Source organism: Oryzias latipes, chromosome 4 (genome assembly GCF_002234675.1).
Source record: "Oryzias latipes chromosome 4, ASM223467v1".
Classification (NCBI taxonomy): domain Eukaryota; kingdom Metazoa; phylum Chordata; class Actinopteri; order Beloniformes; family Adrianichthyidae; genus Oryzias; species Oryzias latipes.
In genome coordinates, this window is record NC_019862.2 from 6,808,630 (window position 1) to 6,831,729 (window position 23,100).

Sequence of the window (23,100 nt, forward strand, 5' to 3'; positions counted from 1 at the left end):
TGGTAAAAAAGTGATTTGAAGCTAAACAATAGGATCAATTAAGTGATAAAAATTGATTTAATTTCTTTGTGACAATCGTATGAGCCAGATAATGCCCTTCAAAGTGTCTATTATGTAAGGGTTAAGGGCCGGTTCAGGTTTCTGCATTGTCCGTTAATGTCCGTTATACTTTGATCTGGGTAAATACTCAATTCTAATTGGCTGCTGGGTATGGATTAAGTAAGGGATAATGGCAGACAAAATGTGCATTATGAGAAATTAACGGACGGCGTGAAAGCCTGAACTGTCCAATGCAACATCGTGGACACCTTGTCCAGCACTATCCCCTACTTATGTTACGCACAGCTGAACAATAATATAACTGCAGGATTTTTCTATTTTCTTGGCAGAAAAGCTTTGGATTCAAATGAATTCCCCACTTTCAGAAGTTCATGACTTCACAGGAGGACCTGCTCTCAGAGGTTTCATCCATCCATGACATCTGCACTATAAACAGAATTATTCAATAGACCAAGACATACTCAGAGATTTTTCTTTAGGATTTTGGTTTTTGAAGAAAAAAGTCTAGAAAAAGAAGCAGAATAACACTTCAACCTTTTATATTTATTCAAAAAGAAATGACACTTTTGTTTGATCCACTGATTAAAATCACTTGTTCTGTACAAAAAGAAGACTAATCACCTCCAAACACACAAGTGTTTGGGGGATTAAAACAGTTATACATCTGCACCGTTTAATAGGAAAAAAATACCAAAAATGGCTTTGACATCCTTTTACAAACTGTATCTGAAAAGTTCCTGGTGTTGGGTTGAGGATCAGTCAGGATGAAAATAGGTTTCTGAAAGACCCACTCCGATAAAAGTGGTGTTTTTAACAAGTTCTTGTGGGATTTTTTTCAGACGAGGGAGGACATAAAGAAAATTCACATTCAAATGACATTTCTGAGTATATCTTTGCTCAAATCAGTGTGAATCAGGAGCAGATGAAAAAATGCAGTTTGATCGTATTTGTGATTTAGAAAATACGTTGGGTGGGGCCACAAGAACCCCGCTGTGCTCCATTCTGACACATCCACCGATGGGCTGTAAGGTAAATGGTAAATGGCGTATACTTATATAGCGCTTTTCTACTTACAAGGACAAAGCGCTTTACAGTCACAGACCCATTCACACACTGGTGGCGGCTCCGCTGCCAAACACAGGGGCCCGCATACCACCAGAGGCAAGGTGGGGTTCAGTGTCTTGCCCAAGGACGCTAATGGGAGAGAGTGTAAACAGAGAGCTCTCCGCAACAGGGAGGGAAAGGTCCCGCCGACAATTTGGAGATGAATTTCTGACGCTCTGCAGAAACTATGTCCTAGAAAACAACACAGGTTTTTAGATTTTAGCTAAAAAAGGCATCATCATAATTAAAAGACCACTGGGGACTTTGAAAAGATAACAAAAGATGATCGGAGTGAGACTTTGAGAGTGTTGCATTTCTTTCACATCTAGGCACAGAAACTAGTAGCCGTTTTCAGACATTTCCTTAAAATCCTCAGGAAAAAGTCTGGAATTTAATAAAAACCTTAAATTGTGTTTTTCAGTCTTGACCTCCCACAAAGTTAAGCCTCGGTTACAAACATGTGTGCGATGGAAACCCTGAAATGGCAACACAGTGGAAGAGGAGTAACTAATGATTATCGAAGAGCAGAATTTACCAAATTGTGTTGAATCTGCGTGTTTGTGTGAGAACATCACAGGGAAGGAGACCAGCGATATACTCGAACCATACAGAAGACATAAATCATGCCCTTCTTTTTCTGTAGGACAAAATCCATCAAAAATAGGATTTTGCTCTAAAGGATCAAAGTGCAATAAGAAAGATTCCCTTCATGCTAGTGTCTAGTAGTAGAATCTGTACATTTTAAGGTCCTCATACTTGTCTGGGTTCAAAGGTTTCTGGGTTTGTGCATTGTGGATTCACCTCTCAGTAAGGCAGAGGTCTGCAGAAAACGCAGAGAAGAAATAAAAAAACTGGAACTAAACAGCTGAAAAAACGGTAAATGAAATGGCTCAGGAGAGGAAGTCGGGTTCTTCTCATCTGTTCTGGGAGGACCTGAAGGGAAAACATGTCCCACCATGTCTGCGTCATCCCGACCAAGCTGAGACTGGTTCAGTCTCTGTGTATAGCCCTAAAACACTCAGACGTCCAGAGCAGATGTGCCGACGAGAGTCAGAAACTGAATTCAGGAAACTTGCCAAGCTCAGGAGGAAGAACACGGTTTGATACGCTACTCCTCTTTGTGCAGGATCTCATGCAGACCTGAAGACATGTAGTAGGGTCTGGATGAAGAACCGTCATTCCTCTCCAAGTCTTCACCTGAGGCCACCAGGAAAGGAGGAGCAGACAGAAAAAGAAAAAAAGAGAAAGACAGAACAGCACAGAAGAGGCAGAGAGAAGTGAGCCTTTCTAAAAAATACTGCAGACTGCAGTATTTTTTTGTTCTACAGGTTCTACTGTAACAGCAGTGCCTGATATCTGTAGTTTGGTTTGAAGGTGGAGTGTCGTACTCACAAAAGCACAGGAACAGTGTGTCCACACAGATGGCATAGACATTAAAAAAGGCATTTGCAATCACATAGGAGCCAAATGTCACCGTCTGCAGGAATCAGAGCAAATCAGTCAGCATCCAAATGAAGAGGCTTATTGAATTGAGTTTTATCTTCTTACCAAAAGAGGGACCCAAATGTGATGCAGAACTGGCACCTCTTCTTGTAAAAACGGGATTCTTCTTGAGAAGAAGAAAAAAGCAAGAACACCTGAAAAGACAACAAGAAGAGCACAAATATTTGCATTTTTTAAATTAATTATAAAGAAATTGATAGACATAGATGTATTTTATGGCAGAAAGCTTAGAAATAATATTTAAAGACGATAAATAAGAAGAACATGCATGAAAAACAGATATAGCTGTCTTCTCCAACGTGGCCACTAGATGTCAGTGCAGTTACACAAAAGAGGATGTGCCTTTACAAGCGTTTATAAGCCAAAAACTATAGTGGCCCTTAAGTGCAAATCACATCAACAAATCACTCAATGCAAAAACATATTAAAGATCACAACAATAAAAGCCGGGGAAAACTTATACAACATTTTATTTAGATTAAGATTTATTTAAAAAAAAACAAAAAACAACTAAAACAATACAAAATAATAAATACAATTACCATCTTCAATGCTTAAGATAAAAAAAAGAGTGAACTCAGAAAACAAGTAAAAAAAAAAAGAAAAAAAAGAAAATAAAGTTCCAGAAACAGAAATGTAAAAAATAAAAATTTGGAAAACAAATAGGTAACTGGAAAAGGTACATCAGTGATTGGATGATGACATTTTTTGACCTTTTCAAGCAGAAGTTATTGTGCATGGTGGTATCTTCAGTTAGAAGATTTTTTTTTAGCCTCTGCTTAAAGAAATTTTTTTTAAAACATTTGTTGTTTTTTACATCGTCGTCGTGATCTTGAATATGTCCTGATGTGATTTGGAATTCAGGGCCACTGTAAACACTCACCCGACAGCAACAGCAAACTATGAAAAACTCACCAAGTCCTCCTGAAATGAGCAGTTTTCCCAAGAAAAGCAGAAAGTCTGTGACTTTGTCCAAAACAACCACTCTTTGCAGAGAAAGGAAAAACCCAGAAAGTTGGAAAACAGAAAGGACACCATCATGCACTGTGACGTAGACCCAGAGAAGGTCCTAGTCCACATCAGCTGAATGGGATGCTCAGTGATAAAACGAAGACACTAGGCTTAGATTTAACATAAATGTGTTAGCAAGAGTCCTGTTTTCATCAAGAATCATATCCTGTGTGAAGTTTACCAAGAAAAAGTTAGAATAAAACAGATTTGAGTTTGCAGGGAAAGTGACTCTCACCGAACAACGTTCCTCATCAAGAGCGAGAAAGCCTCCTTAGAAGAAGTGCAGAAGTTCTTTCCATATATTGCTATCTTTGGGGAGAAGAAAGCAGACGAAAAATTCAACATTTAGCTTGGTGAAGTCAAACACGCTTTTCTAACAATGATACAATCTGAGGGGTGGAACGAGTTTCTATATATTCAGAAATCTGTTTCCAAAAGTATGAGGGTGAATATTTGTTACATATGAGATCACTGATCCCTTATCTTTATAAATATGTGAGAGTTTAGTCAAATTCATGTCAGGCAGGCCACGTAATTACCACTTTATAAATGCAAAAAAAATATTTGATTTGAAGTAAATAAACTAAAGCCTAATGTGCCGAATGTAAATAAAAAAAAAAGAGTTCAAAATAAAGTGTCGGTGAATGTTCTCATTTTCAAAGTAAAAGCATTAAGTGTTTTTTTGTAAACCAGGGGTGTCAAACTCATTTTCACTGAGGGCCACATCAGCATAGTGGCTGTCCTCAAAGGGCCAGATTTAACTTATACATGTAACTAAATGTAATGAAAAATAAATGTAACTACTAATTAATGTTAAAAAACGAATTATTCATTTATTATAACTTTTCAAAGTGACAATTACAGCTGCATAGAAAACATGTGTTGACTTGTTACTCTAGCATAAATCCTTTTAAATTTTGTCCGCTTATGAAAACCCACATAACTCCATTAATGAAGGATCAAACTGGACAAAGTAAAATAACATAAAACTGAGCTAGAAAGAACATGTATTACACGTGTAACATTTTGCAAAAAAAGGCTGCACACAGCCATGGATCCAACTGATGGTTTGATGACAACAATTTCTCTACATACACACTTAAGACCTGCAGGAGGCTCGACATAAATAATATGTAATCAACTAAAGAAACATTTTATTTTAAGAAATTAAAAACTTTTATGCTGTCGTGGGCCACATAAAATGACATGGCGGGCCACATTTTGCCCCCGGGCCTTGCGTTTGACAAATGTGTTGTAAACTTTGAGACTAAAGTTCTGTTCATTGCAGCAAGTTCTAAAAAGAAATAATTTTGTTTCAAAAATATTCAACATCTAAAAAAAATAATAATGATCAATTTGATCAGTTATGCGAAGTAAAAATTGAGATTCGATCTGTGAATACTTGATTTTAATTTATGAACTGGACCGCCGCCTACGTAATGATCCACAGTCTACCTCAGACGCCAACTACATGAAAAAGTAACAGGTGAAGAATCTCACCATAATGTATGCATTCCTGTTCAGAAACCGGATGAAATGCTCCAGGCACCAGAAACAAGATTTGAGGCAGCAAATCAAGAACCGAGCGCAGCCATTTTGAGAACCTGGAACAATAACAGGAACATCATTTGAAATGTTGAAACATCATGAAATGTTTATTTTTTTATTTTTAGGAAAAATCAAGAAGTAGCTGCAGAAAAAGAAGAACAGGCTCAAGCCTAAAGAGTCCCAGACTCACCTTTCAGTCTGTAGTCCAAGTATTCCAGAACGACTCGAACCATCTGTGTTAAAGCGAGGATTAGAGAGCCAAAGGCCAGAGATCCTGTGTGATACCTGGAAAGCAGAAAAATGAGCAATCAAAACCTTTCAAAAAACAAAATATTTTCTTTTAAAGTCCCACTCCAATCATATTTTCATCTAAAGCGTTCCCAGTGGACTTTTAATGATGTTTATGTTGTTTTTAGCCAAAATCAAAAAAAAAAAATTGTCGTTTTCTAAGACATAGTTGATCAGAAATTCACCTCTGAGTTGTGGCCAGGACCGTTTAACATAGCAACCCCACCCCTCTTCCCATTACCGAGAGCGCCTGCCCAGTGCATTTTCTGCGTCAAAAATATGATCTTTTTTTAAACAGCATTTTTCGTTTACTCCTGATTCACAACAATTAAAATAAAGAAAAACTCAGAAATGTAATTTTAAGTTTAATTTTCTTCCCATTTGTCCTGCATCATCAGACAAATGCTACAAGAACGTGTTAAAAACACCAAAAACTGCATTTTGAGAATGGGTCTGCAATTCATTCCTTTGTTTTCAGCACAAACCAAAACCCGTACAGACTTTTTACCCATAAAATGACAGGGTCTTATTATCCAGAATGAACATTAAGATGAAAGCATGGTTTCCCACCGTATGGCTCTGCTGAAGGAGGAGGACAGCGGGCAGGCAGGGACGTCTCTGGGCTTCACAAGAGCCCAGTAGTAGGAGGCGAAAGCTCCAGCCAGCGTGCACTGGTTCAGAGCCAGGATGAAGTTCAGCAGCCAGAGGAACATGAAGAGGTTACACAGGTGGAGGACGAGGATGTAGCGGTGGTACAGGCTCTCTCCACCGTAGAAGGCAAACAGGCACCGAGACGCGGTGCAAACCCTGGAGACGTTGGTCTGACTGAAGTTCTGAGACAGAGAAACTTCTTTAAACTAACATGTGCTGCTGGAATTTGAGACAAAATGTGAACAGAATGCAAAACAAATGACAGACTTTCAGCAGATAATCCAATCAGATGCAGTCAATGCAGCTTCCAGGTTCATTTTAGGAGTTTATTCAACACAAAATGATCAGTCTGACACCCAACAATAGAAAAAAGGCTGGAGCATAAAACGTTGGTTCTACTTTCACGGTTGACGTCTACAGTTTGGCTGAGAGGCTGGAACGGACCCTGAAGATAAACTTTAGATCCGTGGTCTCCAACCTTTGTCAGGCCATGGACTAGTTTAACGTCACATCTTCTTTTTTTTTTTACAGGCCGACTTGTTCGAGACTGAAGTTGGCATCTGATTTCTTTAGCCTTCAAATTCCCTTGACTTTTGAGGCTGAAGTTTATCTTCATCCTCTGTAAAATATCTGCAGTTAAAATGTCTTAATACGCTAGATTCCTGCAGGAACCATTAAAATGTGATCTAGATTTTCCCTTAATCTATGACTGCCAAAGTAGAAACTTAAAAAAAAATAAGACGCCAACTTCCTCCTCATCTGACTTTTAATAGATACATACACAAAAACGATCTCTAAAACTGTAATAAACTCTAAACGTAATAATAAAGATGAATCCACTGTTTGAACAGCTTTATTAGCAGCATCCTGGAAACATTAGACAGCCGGTTATTATTATGGTCAGTGGGAACAATTCTCATAATAAATCCTTATTTGTAATAAAGACTCCTGGTTTTTGTCTGTTAAATACGCTTTCTTTTATTTTGAAGCCAAGGGCTTTTCTTGTGTTTCCTCTCTGGATCTTTTCTGCCAAATACCTTTGTTTTTGTTAACTTTGCTGGCTTAGGGCTTTCAGTTTAGCGGTTGACGCAGCCGCTTTAAGAAAGTAGTGGATGGATTTTTAACACGTGACCGAGCAACTTGACATGCATGAGTCAGATGTGATGGAGAGAATCCTGTGTTTTTTCCCAAAAAAACACCTCCTTCAAAATCAAATTAGAAATGGTTTTGGTCTGTGGGTTTGAGGACCACTGCTCTAAAGTACTAAGGTTAAAATTTGAAGTACAAATGATTCACAATTCCCAATAAAAGCTGTAAAAACACAATAAGCAAAGACTTTTAGGACATAAATGAAAAAAAGTGTCTAAAAGCTACAAAATCATCCCTCTTCATCTGATGCTTCTGCTTTTAATTTCACTTTAAATAACACATTTTTTTGTGGAATAAACATATTATTTAGCAGTTTTTATGTTTTTAAGCAGTAAGGTCATTCACATTTCATTTCAGGAGAAATCTTTTCGAGAATTTCCAGAAAAGTACTTTGAGTGGAACAGCAAAAGTTTGTCTAAACAAACATAAGAAATATTTCTACAGCGTTTGAGTCAAACCTTTGGATTGCAGGTGAAGTTTGCATACATGCATCGCTCATCAGCGGCAACCACCTTATAGACGGCATTCCCCGAAGAGGCTAAGAAGCTGAAGACAAACCGGTTAAGGCCGACATGACGGCACATCTGCTGAACTCAAGAGTGGTTGATCAATTAAGCAGAAGGAAGGATACACTGCTGTAACCGCAGCATAAGAGACGCAGACGGCCAGAAAGAAGAAGGTCACCAGAGGGTAGAAGAGGGTGGACGTGATGCAGCCGATAGCCCTAAAATAGTCATGGGAGGTGGTTCTATTAAACAGAATCATAGCTGGCTGAAGACAGACGCTCTGGACACTTACTGGCTTCCCTCTTTTAAAAGAGCGATGGTGATGCTCAGCCTGGACCTCAGAAATATCAGCACCATCACGAAGACAACCTCAGCCATGCAAAGCAGGATCACTGCAACCAGAAACATATTTATATCAGAAACCTTTCATCTGCCTTTGAAATCTTTTTAGGAGCAAAGCATTTGGAAGAAAAAAAAACACCAACTACTAATTATAACTGCTCCAGTGGAGCTGCGGATGAAAAAAGCTGAGTGAAAACCCACTGAAGATGAGCCATGTTTGGCTGCGCTGAAGGTAAACGCTGAGATCTGTGTTGAAGCCGCTTTCAGAGATGATGACGTTGGCCTCCGACCTTCTGCTCAGAGCGCTGTACTCCCAGTAACAAAGCCAGATGCCTGAGGGAACGACGACATGCACCAGAGCCATGGTGAGTACAAAAAAAGACCCCCTCCGCTGTCAGGGCCAAAACAGGAAGTATTCACACTCACCGTAACCAACAGCAGAGATGACACAAAAAATGATGGTCCACACCATCAGAAACGCAGTGAAGCGAAGAAGAAGGATGAAGAGCAGACTGACCATGGTGGCGAGAGCCAGACCTCTGCAGCAGAAACAACAACATTGAAAGGAAGCAGCAGATTCTGGGGGTTTCTGCATCACACATGATGAGAACAGAAACACCTTTTGGCAGTGATGTTGGAGTTTTTAATCCCTAAGATGATTTCTGTTTCTGCTTAGTCTTTTTTTACAATAAACGAACTGAACTAACGTTCATTTTTCAAGAACTCCTTTTTGTCTCAAACTAAAATTGACAGTTTGTTACTTGGGTTTAATTTGTGCATCATTTGAAGGCAGGCTATTCAAGATTTTTTTTGGAGTTTATTCTATTTTTATTAATTTATCTTGTATTTTATTTCCTGAACATTAAGTTTTTGGAAGCCTCAGCAAAGAGCAACTCTGCTGTTTTATTTTGAGTTTTATAAAGAAAAATTCATCCAATGATGGAACCAGAGCAGACGGGCAGTTTTCCACCCCACCCGTACGTCTATTTGGTTTAAATCGTCTACGACCACCATCAGCTCACTCCACCTGCTGCAATTTTGATGCACAACGAATGCATAAAAACAAACTGTCTATGCGGTTTGTTTTTTGAAGAACACGGCTTCTGGAGAAGCTAAAGTAAAGACATCGCTCTTTCACTGTGACCTGAAAGCATAAACGAGGCGTCGGCCTCCGGGTTCACAGCAGTCCGGCTAACGCTCGGGAAAGATGCAGCAACAGCAGACGCGTCAGTCAGCTGTTCTGCTCTTGCTGTGGGGATTTCAAGCAAAAACTCAACACAGACAGCAAAGTCAGCACAAGAGCATCCGTGTCGATCCGAGCGGAAAAGTCCAGGAATCCTGACAGCGGCTGAGCGGATCCTCGAAGGGGAAAAAAGCTCACATCAGGAGATTGATGCTAGAAAGGTTTTCTAAGCAACTCAATTTAGTTTGAGTCGAACTTCATTTTAGCAGAGAGTTTTTGACAAACAAGTGTCTTCATTTATCTGAAATAAGTTTAAAATGCATCACTTACCAAACTTTATGAACCAAAAATTAGGCGTACAAATCCCACATGAAATGAGGATATATGAAAAATAACACCAAAACTTCTAACCCAAAGTAAAATAAGCACCGATGAGTGACTGAAAGTGCTAAAAGGTTCAAGGCCTGCTTACATGAGGATCCACTTCCAGGAGCTTGCATAATCTTCCATCATCTGCGTGCTCACTTCTCTGACATTCAACAGGCTGGCGATGCTTCTGTGGTGGAGCAAGTGGAGGAGAAAAGAATGAAGAGGAAGACGAGTTAACAGCCTCCACCAGAGCAGCTTCCCGGGATTTCTGCATCCCTTTAATGACAGCGCCTCCTGTGTGCTCAGGATGGAACTACATCAATAATTCTTTTCTTTATTGAGCTGCGTTCACACCGAACACGATTTACACGGTAGAGGGGGCGAGTTTCAATGTTAAGTCCATGGTACAGATGCGATCTGAGGTCCTGCAGCTGAAAGGTCTGGCAGCAGCGTGATTTGAGTGGCATGCTGCGGCGGGTAAAAGTAAAAAATATTAACTCTGGGGAGGTGGCCGCGTCGTGTCAACCAGTCAGGGACTGGTAGATCGGTCCTATAGTTCTCATCCTGAACTTCCATCCATTTTCTTAAGCCGTTGTTTCCTTTTCGGGGCAGCGGGGTTTCAGGAACCCGTCCTGGCTTCTGTTGAGCGAAGGCGGATACCACCTACAGTCTGTCACAGGGCACATGGAGCTGTGACAGACTGTCCAGGGTGTCCCAGCCTGGACAATCTGTCACAGGGCCCATGGAGCTGGAGCGATCCACATCACTATGCGGCTCCCGCGGGGGGGGGGGGGGGGGGGGGGTGAGCTGGCAGTCAGACAGAGACCCACTGTGGGAGGCAGCCTGCTCAGGCCTCCTGAACTTTATATTCTCTGGTTTGGATCAAGGCAATAATAAAGATCCCCTGATTGTATTCTTGTTTTTTGTTTTTCCTTCTCTGGTTAATGCGGGACAGCAAGCCTTCAAACTCGTCAAAGTGAGATGGAAAGACCGTCTTTCAGACACAGCAGCAGGAGAGAAGCTCACTGTACCGGGAGAGTCTCCAGAGACGTGATTACTGTTGCTTTTGTAGAGCTCTTCATGATAAATAAACCGGATCTCTCAACATCGTCTGTGTCTTCCATGCATTGTAAATAAGATCTTCACATTTTTGGACTGGTGGCCAGCAAAGAACTCGCTGCGCGATGAAAGAGAGGAGGCCGACTCGAATTTGCCGCGCGAAATGCGTTCTGTGTAAACGCAGCTTCTCAGTCAAAAACGCTGGTTTCAAACCCAGACTTTTGTTGAAGAAATACACACAAAAACAAAATTTTCAAAATAGGAATTAACACGATGATCCTTTAACAGGTGTCAAGATTCCCTGTAAAATTCTGAAGTGCATTTTTCTCTTTTTCTGAACTAAACTTGAATTGTGATGCTTTCTGTTACAGTTAATGGATGTGACAAAAGATACAGAGCCAAGTAATAAAAAACATTTAATTCAATCCTAATTTCTGCATACTCTTTATCATAGAGACAAAGACTGCATTCTTAAAGACAACTTTAAATCTAATCCAACCTAAAATTCTATATTGATGACAAATTAAAGCAGAGATCACATGAAAGGCTCACTTTTCTGATTTTTACAATAGAAAACAAGTAAAATTAAGAACAGGACTGGAAAAAAAGTATAAAAATAAAAAAGCAGACTTTACATCAATGCACCACCAGGGGGCAGCATATTCCTTTGTCAAAATCGGGACAAAGGGGGTAAATAAGGAAGGTAAATAAATGTTTTTTATCTTTTCCCAATCCTGTTTATGAAGAAAAGTAAATGTGGAGGAATAAAAAACAAACGTTTTCAAACTAACATCTTAATCTAAATAGATTTTATTTGGAAATGAAAACTAAAATAAATCATTCATCATAAATCATTTTTGAGCTTCTCTCAAAAATCTTTGAAAATTCAAATATCATCCATAAGGATCTAGATTTATTTAAAATGTCAGATCATTGTTTTAAATGAAGACACTATTTTAAAGTGTGGGAATGCGAAGCTCTCTCATAACATAAAAGAACACCTGAACTTGAACCTACTGTATGATCTGGAAAAAAGACATGACCCTGGAGTTAAACTGACACAGTTTTGGTTATTTTGATTGCTTTTCAGCATCCCTGCTTAAAATCCATCCATTTTAAAATAATACCCCTTTCAGATTAATAATTAAAATGGAGTGTTTTGCTCTTTATTGGCAGGGCCGACTCGAGTGTCTAAACATCAGTCCAACTCGGCTGCTCTCACCTGGCCGCCTCTTTGAGGTCGTTGATGCTTCTCCTGTTGTTGTCTCCGTCTTTGAAGACGGTCTGATTGGCCACAGTCCAAACCCCATTTCTTCTACTGAAATCAGGGAAGCACCGCTGAAGAACTAAAACACATTTTTTGTTGGGTTTAGGAGTTTGTGAGGCAAACAGCTTATTGTGTGTTGCACAAAAAGCAGATTCTCTTACACGGCCTGCTGGGCACAATCATTGACGGACAGTCTTCATCTCGCATGACCTCTCCGACCGACTACGATGGAAACACAAGAGACCGACTGTAAATGGTTGAAACCAAGAGATTTTTGTTGGACGCCCACAACTCAGAGATGAGTGTCTAATGAACTCCTGCCACTAGGTCCTAAAATACGACCCAAGTTAGGGGATTTTGTGCCAAAAACGGCATCATCAGAATTGAAAGACACGTGCAATACATGTTCTTTCCAGCTCAGTTTTATGTTGTTTTTCTTTATTCAGTTTGATCCTTCATTAATGGAGTTATGTGGGTTTTAATAAGCGGACAAAATTTAAAAGGATCTATGCTAAAAATACATCAAAAGATGACCGAAGTGGGACTTTATTGTCTTCATTCGGTGCGTCACATTTCTGCTTTAAATGGAGAAAATAAAAAATAAAAAATAAAAATGCCAACAAGTTCCAGTTTTTCTGATTCCTGCTTGAGTTATCATTTTCATAGAAGACAGGAAAAAGTGTGATTCAGTCCAAACAGCATGACTGAGCTGTGAGGAGCTCCCACACAACAGCTCCGACTGAGACTTCATGCCAACGTCAGAGACGCTGACCTGCTGCCAGCAGACCAAACCTGACGATCAATGCACATTTCAATCAGCTCCTCAACTATCGAGACACTAGACTGGGCCTTTGTATTTAATCTAACCTTCATTTCCTGTGAAAAAATTTAGAAGCCAGGTGATTTGTTTGACAGCGAAGCACTTCATGACAGAAAGTGGACAACCACCCCTCACCTTCCTGCCGATCTCAAAGCCAGGCTTACAGAACTGTCTGTAATATTTCCAGCTGTTGGTGTTCCGTGCATCCAAAAGAGTGAGAAATCTGTCAGGGCACTTGGAGACGCAGAGCTGTGGGAGACAACGGGGTCCATCAGTCTAATCAGGTGAAGAAGGTGAAGAAAATACACAGCGTGCAGCATGGAAACCCCTCCTTAATGCTCTTACCTGGGTGGTAGGGCACTGCAGGTCAATTAAGATGGTGGGACTTGCACATTTTAGCATGTTGAAGTAGAACAATATGGCTTTGTTTCTGTGAAAACCCAGAAAGAGAGTTTCACTGAAGGCAGGAACAAGGCAGTATTCTGCTTGAGCCTTAAGCTATGTTCACACCGCCACCGGCCACGTGTGTCCAACCAGTCACTTCCAATAAAAAATGTATATAGAAACGCCCGTTACGGGCTTCCGTGTTCAAAACTCTTGCGTCCATGCAAGTTCCTACGACCATTTCTGGGCTCACAAAACACACATCCACAAAATCCACGTTGAACGTCAAACCAGGACTTGAACTCTTTTTATTAACAAAAGTACCAACCGTTGGAATATTGATCACAAAGGGGAATGAATAATTGCGGTTTGTGCTTGGCTGGAATTCGATGACACCAATTCTTTCATATATCGGACTACAGCTGTGAGAGAAAAAGCCTGGAGCAAGATTTGCACCACTTTGAAATTTCACACCAAGACTCTTGCAGCTGTAGTTGTTGGATATGCGCTAGTAAAGAGTAAGAAAAGAAAAAGAAGTAAAATTCCCTCTCTCCTTCTCCTTACAAATACTTCACGATACAATTACCACATGCACAACAATACGTTCCATTTCCATGACGTCCTTTCAGTTGACCGTACGAGCCTCAAGTTAACTGTAGACACAGCTGCCGCCCTCTCTATGACCCTCAATGAACCCTAACAACCCAAAAACCCACAGAACCCGTTTGGGTCAACCCTGATCCGGGTCCATATGACTATGGCTTTATTGACACACGTACGACATGATAACATGCAGAACATGTAAAGCTGAACAATGACCTGGAAAATCACATTTTTGATTATTTCTACTCACGCATTGGAGGAGTTCCCCTGGCCACAGAACTGTCCTTGGCTGTCAGTCGGATAAACAAGTTTCCGGGGGTCCCCTTGGATCCAGGCTGCAAAGAACCAACATCATTTACTCACAGCTGCAGAAAAAAACATGTCAGAGAACCTAGAATTACATGTTTTAGACGGAAGGGTTTTAAAGTTCCAGATCCTAATAAAGAAGTACAAAGATTAGGATGTCTGAGGGTTATTTATTCAAATCATGGTGAATCAGGAGCAGATTAAAATATGCAGTTTGAAAAAGCTTGTTGTTGTTGTTATATAAAATCTACAATGGGCGCAGGCCACAAGCTCCCTGCTCTGCTCCATTCTGATGCATCCACTGTCAGACAAATAGATCCATGAATGCCTTTCATGGAAGATCACAGTTTGAGGAGCAGGACCTCCTCTCCAGAGGACTGTGAGGTCCCGTCATTTGTCTGTATTTGAGAAGTGGACTGAGTGACCCCACCCCTCTTGCGTTGCAAACAAGACATAACTGCTGGCTCCAACAAACCAAAATTCCATTGACTTCTATAGGCTTCTATGAGGCGGCTGGGTAGCTCTGTTGGGAAGGTGAGAGGCTACCACACAGGAATCCAGGGTTCGATTCCAAGAGGGCAATGAACGATGGTACTGGGGCAATTACCCTATCAATGGCGAGCAATTAACCCTTAGGCAAGACCCTTAACGCTACTGCCTCCCAAGCGCGATTCAGCTGCAGCTCACCGCTCCCCCAGGGGATGGGTCAAATGCGGAGAAAAATTTCCCCATTGTGGAATAAAAAAAGTATCAATTATTATTATTATTATTATAGAGAAATCAACAGCTATTACTCAGTCATTCTCTTGGTCAGAATAAACATTCTTGGTCTGATAAATGTTTTAATATCTTCTTGATAATCCTCATTTTTTAAATATTTTTCCGTAGTTCAAGTTATTCAAGTTATAAACTGACCAATCAGACACCACAATAAAATTAGGTGGCCGCGTCTGTATTGCAAGAAACTGACAACTGAATTGACTTGATTTTGTTGGAGCCGTTTTCTGTAGATGACGTCACACTGGTCCAGGTCTAAGATACAGACGATGGATCCAATAAAAAAAAATAGTCTTTGGACATATCCCTCTTCCTGTAAAGGTCAGTACCATCTAGAACAGCGTCCCACTCTCCATAAGGGAATGTTCCACGTTACAAACTCTTAAAACTCACTGCAAACATTGATTGAAAACATACCAGTCCAGGAAACATTGATTTTTAACCTTCTACTATTGAACTGTTGATCTTGTTACCTTCTTGTTCTATCCTGTCAAGACTCTAAGGATGTAAATTATTGCTATAATGCAACATATTTAGCTCTATTTCTGTGTGGATAGATGTAAATATAAGTAATAAATAAAATAAAATCTGGTCTGACGTGATCCTGTGATACGATCCTTCCACCACGTAAATCTTGAACTTTTCTATTTGCAGACTTTGGCGTGTTTCACCATGGATCAGGGGTCTGCAACTTTTACCAGTCAAAGAGCCAATTGAACCATTTTCTTATGGACCAAAGTCCAGGGAGGGTTGCAATGTCTCACCCCCCCTTTTTGAAAAATCTGCTTTGTATTTGTGGTTATTAAGCCAAAAGGTTTTTAAATATTCACAATTGTTGAAATATAGTGATAAATAAAAATAGTGACAAAGTGATTTTCTTTAAAAAAAAAAAAAAATTCTTTCTTTTATTTTAGCAGAACATCAAATTGATTTCAAAGTAAAACACAATAAAATAAGATCCTCCTGTTGCAGCAAATTTAGGTGAAATAAAAATGCAGGAGAGTCGAGTCAAACATAGCTAAGAATATGTGCTTCAAGCTTATTTTTAAAGATAAACCACTCTGACAGCAGATTGAACTTTTTACCATTATTTTGCTCAGTTTTCTGACGTGTTAAAAATCGAATCATAAATGAAAACGTAACTAAATCAAAACCTAAAACTACAAACCCATCCTTCATGTAAATTGTAAGGATTGAAAGCCAAAGAGCCACAATGGAGGGATAAAAGAGCCACATGGCTCCAGGGCCTCAGGTTGCAGACCCTGACCGTGTTTGTAAATGATTACATGAAATATAATGTTATGGTGTTGTCAGGAGAGCTGCTCTGTCCTGCAGAGAGAGAACAGCAAGTACTCCAAACCTCACCGGCATCAGGAGACTTTTGGCGGTTATCACATGTAACGTGGGGGACTCACCCACGGTGCCCATAGCGATGTAGCCGAGGATGAGGCTGACGAAGAAAGCGCACCAGAATGCATCAGTGCAGCTCCTGAGGATGAAAGCACAAACACCAAGAAAGGTCAATCCCAGAAGAGACGATCAGGACTTCCCCTCAATTAGAGGAGTTTCATGTTTTCATGGTGGGACATTATCCCGCTGCAGTTTCAGATGAAGAGGCCGTCTGTGCTTGGAGGCATCACCGGTGAAAATCTGAGCCTCCAGAGAAACAGTGGAGCAGTTTCACCAACTTTTTGATGAGCGCCTGAACGCCCCCCTGGGGTTTCTGTCCCGCAGGCACAACGATTGCCTTTTCAAGTTTTCCTCTGACTGCAGTGTAGCTTTTTTTAAAAGCCATATTTTAGGCTGCGCTTCCAGAAGGGCACCTCACATTTGTTCTTCGAGGAAAGCTCTTCTTCCTGTCCTCCTTACACACAAAAAAGACTTTTTTTCGATTCGTGGAAAAATCAGGGAGAAGTTCAGCACACATGATGCCACCTGCTTGAGGCTTCATTCCCTCCAGTTTTTACAGCTGAAGTCGACTTGGAGATCTGACAGGGAATCCATTTTGTTCTTTTTTGAAGAATTGACCCAGTTTTCTTGGAGAATGTAAGTTGTGAAGATAAACTGTCTGCACTCTCATGATTAACTCGCTAATATGAGGACAACAGGATGAGCTGGGATCGTCAGCCCACAGAGCTAATAAGATGGAGTGAATAAGGTAGCCGCATTCTCCCTGACAAGCACAACTCCGACCACAAAGGATCGGCAGCAGCTCCAGTTACAGCTCTGTGTCGCCGGGACGGCTGCGGATTTAAACGTCAAAAGACGACCTGCTACACCTCCAGTATCACTGTTGCTCAGATGCTATTAATAAAGGACAATGGCTTCATTTCATTCAACACGGCAGGTTGCCATAGCAATGGCAGCTTCCCTCATCTTTAAATCCCTTTTCATCCTGTTTGTAAATAAGTTACCAGACCTGGAACAGACTTCATGGCGGCTCATTCCATGCTGAAATCCTCTCTCCTGAAGTGTCATGTTTCCTGCCAGGCGCTTTTCACGCCCTCACTCGGACACATGTTCAGAGGAAAAGTGCAAGGGCAGCAGGGGAGAGGTGAAACAAAGTCACCTCTGAGGCAAAGGTCAGTGTTGAAAGGAAGCTGCCAAAGTCAGCAGAAGAAAATGACTTTTCTGATCTCACTGGGATGAATCGTATCTGCATGGACCCCCTGCAGTCCCTCATAACAGCACTGCAGCGTTTAGAGTTTAACACAGAAAGGGCGCAGTTTGAGGTAAAAACATCCTCATATGGAAGAGGGGGCTGCAGGTTTTTGGGTCGTCCATGTCCATGGAAGGTCTGTGCTTTAAAAATGAAGTCAGACTGAACAAATCCTCATTGAAACGTATTCAGGACTCAAATTCTTCTACTGATGACATTTGTAAATCTGCTACAAAATGGTTACTGATCTAGGGTCCAGATTGTTAATTGCCTTGAAATTTAATTTATGCTGAAAGATTTATATATTTTTATACATGTATACATGTTTTTTTGTTGTTTTTTTGTAGAGAGCTGTGCCTTGCATCATTGTGTGGTTGTGTCTGCGAGAGTTTTTAATGATATTTCAATTAAAAAAATGTTGGCGTAGGGTTGTAGAGAGGAGAGGCCACATCTGAAGAGGGCGACAATGTTACGTACCATTGACCTGAACTTACAGCTACACTGCATCACTAGGATGACAGTAAGGGTTTCAGGATGTTTGAGTTCCTAAACTGAAACTTCTGAATCTTTCCTAAAAAATCTTCATGTCTGTTTGTCTGAAAACAACACAACCAGAGTGGCTCAAAATAATGTATCATAATATAATGCAGTAAAAGGGCCACCGTTAAAGAAAAAACATAATTAATTCACGATAATAAAGTCTTAAAATTATAATAAAAAGTTATAATCCTACAAGAAAAAGCCACACTTTTTCAAATATAAAACTGGTGGTGTAAGCCTCCATATTATAGGTACCACATAAATCCATCTATGCAGCCATTAATGGGGATGCCATAAGGCTTCAGTGGTAACGTTTTCTTAAAAAAAAAAGTTAGGTTAAGTTGTGAATAATCTATCATGTTTATAAATGAAGATAATTGATGGATTTCAAGCAATGCAGTCAAAGGAATAAAGAATTCAAAGAGATTTATCAAACTCATTACAGAAATGATTCAATAACTAAAATTTACTTTGTACTTAATCAAAGTCATTGTGCTTTTTATGTTCATTTGAGCTTGTATTGTGATTTTTCTTGTAGTTCCAAACCCTGAAGAAGTCCTGCACCAATACCAAACTTTGCTGAAGGAATTCTGACGGACAAAAAGCACGACCCCCACGTGTCGCCAGTGTAATATAGACAAAAATACAATAGATTTGACTGCAATTATTGCAGAAATGACTTTGGCTGGAGAAGGTGAGGATCTGGGGGCATTTCCTGTTTTCACGGTGGGTGACAAACTCATGAGCTATGCAAAGGAGTGCGAATCATTTCTGAAACAACACAAAACTCTGGAAGAAAAGATAAATAATGTGAAAAAATCTGTTCTTTGGAATGCTGCTTTTTACTGTTTGTTGAGAACTTAAAACAAATTTCATTGTGATGACACTTTGTATGCAGCAGAAGTGTATCATATTAAAGATTGTTGTTTTCACTGTTGTCTTGTTTCTATTTAAATTTGCCACATCTTACAAGAAGTAATCAGGCCAGAACATGTTTTTAAAATGCAGTTACTTCACCTTTGCCAACAAGTTTGCATTGTCTCGTTTGGTAAAGTCAGAAGACCAAGTGGGTATATACACTGTACAGGAAGGTAATACGTGAACACACCCAGCATTTACTACTTAAAGGACAATGAAGTTGAGTGGAAATAGGTCTGACTTTCTTTTACAGTCCAGTTTCAGTGTACTTAATGGGTAGTTTCTGTGGAAAAATTCATGGTAAATACCATGAAACATACAGCGAGTGCAGACCTAAAGGTCAAGGTACTTTATTTGTACTTACCTTGTTCTTACATGTGGCAAGTACAACAAAAGACACTTTTGCACAACATGTAAATACCCAGTTAGTATATTATAAATACCCAGTATGTACCACATAAGTATGAACCCAATAGTACCACATAAATACACAGCAAGTACCATGTAAGTACCGAGTAGACACAAAAAAGTAACATGTAAGTACCCCGTAAGTCCCATAAAAAGTACCACGTAATCACCCTGTAAGTACCCAGTAAATTTCATAAAAAGTACCACATAAATACCCTGTAAGTACCCAGTCGTTACACAATAATTACCATGTAAATACCACTTAAGTACACTGTAAGTACTGTACTGTAAAAGAAAGCGTTACTGCTTCAGTTTATCAGAGGAATGTATGTGTCATAATGCATTTGGACCTCTGCTACCGTCTACCGACGGGGTTTATGGCGTGCCAGAAATTCACTCCTTGTGTGTAAAGAATCCTATGAAAATAATTCAGTTTCCTGCAAATTCTTTTATTAGTAAACAGACTTTTGCCTCATAAATGTATACCTTTAATCATGTAAATTCTCAACTTATAAAATTATGCCATTTTATTGTAAAACATTGACTCCTTAACTAATAAGTTTATGCTTGTAAAACTGACTTTTTTCTCGTAATTTTACAACTTTAATCACGTTTTGTAATTTGTTTTCTTTTCTTCCATGAAGGCACTAATACTCAATCATATCATAACACTACATTCCCTGTAAATCCACATTAGTCCTGGAAAAAGTGCATGTAACTGATGTCACTTTTATACTAAAATTCATGCATTTATTGCAGGATCTTCACAAATTATCGAGTGAAGTCATAAATGTGAGGGCAGACTGAAACCAGCCATTGTTCACAAAGTAAACTGTTTGAACATTATTCACTTTGAGAATTAAAGTCATAAAAAGAAAAGAGAGAATACTGAAGTGAAGAAATGATTCCATGTCTAAATGACTTGACAAAGATTTTGCTTTCTGCAGCCATGAATGAAAAATTGATTGATTGATTAATTGATTGATTGGATTGATTTCAAGCATTGCAGTCAAAGCAATAAAGAATGTACACAGATTTATCAAAGTCATTACAGAGATGGGGAAATGCATAAATTAATAAAACTGAAAATAAAACAAAAAAAGACACTTAAATCACATTTGCTTAATTAAATGTAGAAATCATTAACTAAAGTTAAGTAGAGCTTGATTTATTGCTTAAAAAGGAGCAGAAAGAACCGAGCTTATATAATTCCACCCTTACTGAGTTAATTCATTTTATAGTTTTACATAGTTTTTTGTAATCCGGTTCTGATCCAATAGATTCTTTTCAAGTTACAAAAGCCAAGGCCTATAAATGATTGATTATCTTCAGAAAACATTCATTCACTTACAATTAAGACATTATTTATTTTAACTGAGAGCTCAGTATTGGCGTTGTAGTTATTAAAAAACGTCACTTTGGTTTTATCTAGGTTCAAAGATAATTTGTTGTAATTCATCCATGATTTTATTTTTGTTTAACTCTGTGTTTACCACATTAATAAGTTTTCTATGCTTGTCTGTAGAATAGAATATCTTTGTGTCATCAGCAAATAATTTGAGTTTAAACGTTTCAAAATATTAAATATGTTATTTATGTCAATACTGAATAGTAGCGGGCCCAGAATTGATCCTTGTGGGACACCACAACTTATCTCTTTGGCTTCTGATGTAAATTCATCAATCTTGACAAATTGTTTTCTTCCCGTTAAATAGCTTTTGACCCAAGTTAGTGCTAGCCCTCATATCCCATAAACTTCAAAAACTCTGTTCACGTTTAGGATCTTTCTGAGTTTTTTCAGGTTAACATAAGGAACGTATGAATTTTTAACCCCTTTTTCATATTCAGGTCTGTAGCTGCAGCCTGTTCACGCCGTCATCAGGAAAAATTCCGTCCTCTGACTGACTGACGGACATTTGGCGGCTTACGCACCACAGAGTGACTCTCACCACACGTTTAGGTGATGCATGCAAGGATGTGGGTGGAAATGTTGGAGGTCGATAATGTCTAATGACCAGTCTGGCAATCTGGATAACTGAGCCATCATGACAACTGTTTAACATCATAACAGAAGTGTTGAAACCTCCATTCTGAAATATTTCAACACGTTTTACACCAAACTGGATTTGATTCTGAAAACTTTCTCCATTACAAGAAAAGTGGATACCTGTTCTGAACGGGCCCCTTGAAGTTAGGGTCAAACTTGCATGGCTCACCTGTAAAAGAGTAAATAAATCAGCAGAGCGTTAAAAATGACGTCTATTTCCAATAAAACATCATCACAAAAACATGTAATATGAATACTTTGAACATCTCCCAGAGTTTTTCTATTTCCCCCAACAGACAAATAAATGCTTAACAGCTGCAACTTCCATGCATCTCCAACAAGTGTGACTCTCCACTTGGTGCACAGAGCAAAAGCAGCAAAGCAGTGCTGTAACCGAGTTAAACGAGGCCTTGAGGAGCTGTTAATCATTATGTATGGAATTTAGAGACCAGAAGACCTGCCAATCTGCCCAAAATTTCAACCAACTCTTTATAAATAACGGAAAGGAAAGCCAGATTTACGAATAAAATTGTATTTTATGATCACTGCATCATCCAGGTAAAAGACAACAGTACATCCAATAATGTGAAATCAATGCAAGTCTCAAACATGGTGATGTTCTGGTGAGTAATTGGATATGTGATTGCATAGAAACATTAGAAGATGCGCTCTGGGATGAAAGAGGTAAACATGCACAGAAAAAAGCTCCATGCTGTCACTCCAGGCTCTGATTCCTGCAGATCCAAACCTTGCTTCATTCCATTAAAACAGCAACTAGGAGAGTAAATGCCTTTGGACTTCTGCATCAGTCCTTTAGCCAGCAGAACCGGGTCTAGGTACAAAAAAGGTTTAGTTCTTCATTCAAAGAATAACATAGATGTCAGAGCAGTCCTGTCATTTTAAGACGGAAGGAGAATCTGTACCAAACATTAGAATTCACATTTGAAATTTGGCAACAAGGATCTTAAAAACACTTCCGAATTTCACCTGAATAGGTCCTGGATTTCTCCCAACAGGAAGAAACTGAAGGTCCAACTCCAGAAATAGTGTTTTTAACGTGTTTTTGTGGTATTTTTCTGATGGAGGACATATATAGAGAAAATTAGGCTTTAAATTAAATTTATTTATTCAAATCATCAATCAGCAGCAGGTTAAAACGTGTTTTTTGCTGCTCTGCAGAAACTATATCCTAGAAAATGATAAAGTTTGTCATAATAATAAATAATATAATCATTTCTTATAATTATAAACAATAATCATATTTAAAAGACCACTGGCAATGCTTTGAAAATAGATCAGAAGATGATCAGAGAGGGTCTTTGACTGCTCCAGGAGGATGACAGAACTCAGTCTGACCAGCTCTGAGAGTCCAAACGCTGCAAAGCCTACAAGCTCCTAGTTATGATTCAAAATGCAGTCTAAAATATTTCAAAACTAGAATCTGCTCCCCTTTTATTTCCCGCGTCATCCCGCTTACATGTTTTTCTGAGACAGGGGTCTGACGGCAGAAGCAGAGTAAAAGCTGCAAGTGAGCAAAATTTTTCCTCACCTCAGAAAGTGCTGTTGTCAGCAAAAAACAACAGCAAATAAGACAGAGA

At 39.3% G+C, this 23,100-nt stretch overlaps 1 protein-coding gene across 2 annotated transcripts in view; it reads right to left on the reverse strand.

Annotated features, from left to right (window-relative positions):
- Positions 1–582: 582 nt before the first annotated feature.
- LOC101161301 (choline transporter-like protein 5-B) overlaps positions 583–23,100 on the reverse strand; it is a 33,380-nt gene continuing 10,862 nt past the window's right edge. The window contains exons 2-22 of one of the 2 annotated variants that reach the window (XM_004067820.4): positions 21,623–21,671; positions 16,346–16,419; positions 14,098–14,182; positions 13,206–13,290; positions 12,996–13,109; positions 12,202–12,262; positions 11,996–12,119; positions 9,818–9,901; positions 8,589–8,701; positions 8,364–8,495; positions 8,113–8,212; positions 7,946–8,038; positions 7,773–7,860; positions 6,085–6,347; positions 5,417–5,511; positions 5,179–5,282; positions 3,914–3,987; positions 3,583–3,653; positions 2,713–2,801; positions 2,557–2,641; positions 583–2,361 (exon numbers count right to left, since the gene is read on the reverse strand). In XM_004067820.4, coding sequence (XP_004067868.1) covers positions 2,273–2,361; positions 2,557–2,641; positions 2,713–2,801; positions 3,583–3,653; positions 3,914–3,987; positions 5,179–5,282; positions 5,417–5,511; positions 6,085–6,347; positions 7,773–7,860; positions 7,946–8,038; positions 8,113–8,212; positions 8,364–8,495; positions 8,589–8,701; positions 9,818–9,901; positions 11,996–12,119; positions 12,202–12,262; positions 12,996–13,109; positions 13,206–13,290; positions 14,098–14,182; positions 16,346–16,419; positions 21,623–21,671 — 2,072 coding nt within the window. In that variant the 3' untranslated portion in view covers positions 583–2,272. The remainder of the gene's footprint in view (positions 2,362–2,556; positions 2,642–2,712; positions 2,802–3,582; positions 3,654–3,913; positions 3,988–5,178; positions 5,283–5,416; positions 5,512–6,084; positions 6,348–7,772; positions 7,861–7,945; positions 8,039–8,112; positions 8,213–8,363; positions 8,496–8,588; positions 8,702–9,817; positions 9,902–11,995; positions 12,120–12,201; positions 12,263–12,995; positions 13,110–13,205; positions 13,291–14,097; positions 14,183–16,345; positions 16,420–21,622; positions 21,672–23,100) is intronic. The other variant, XM_011473830.3, reaches the window with a different exon arrangement.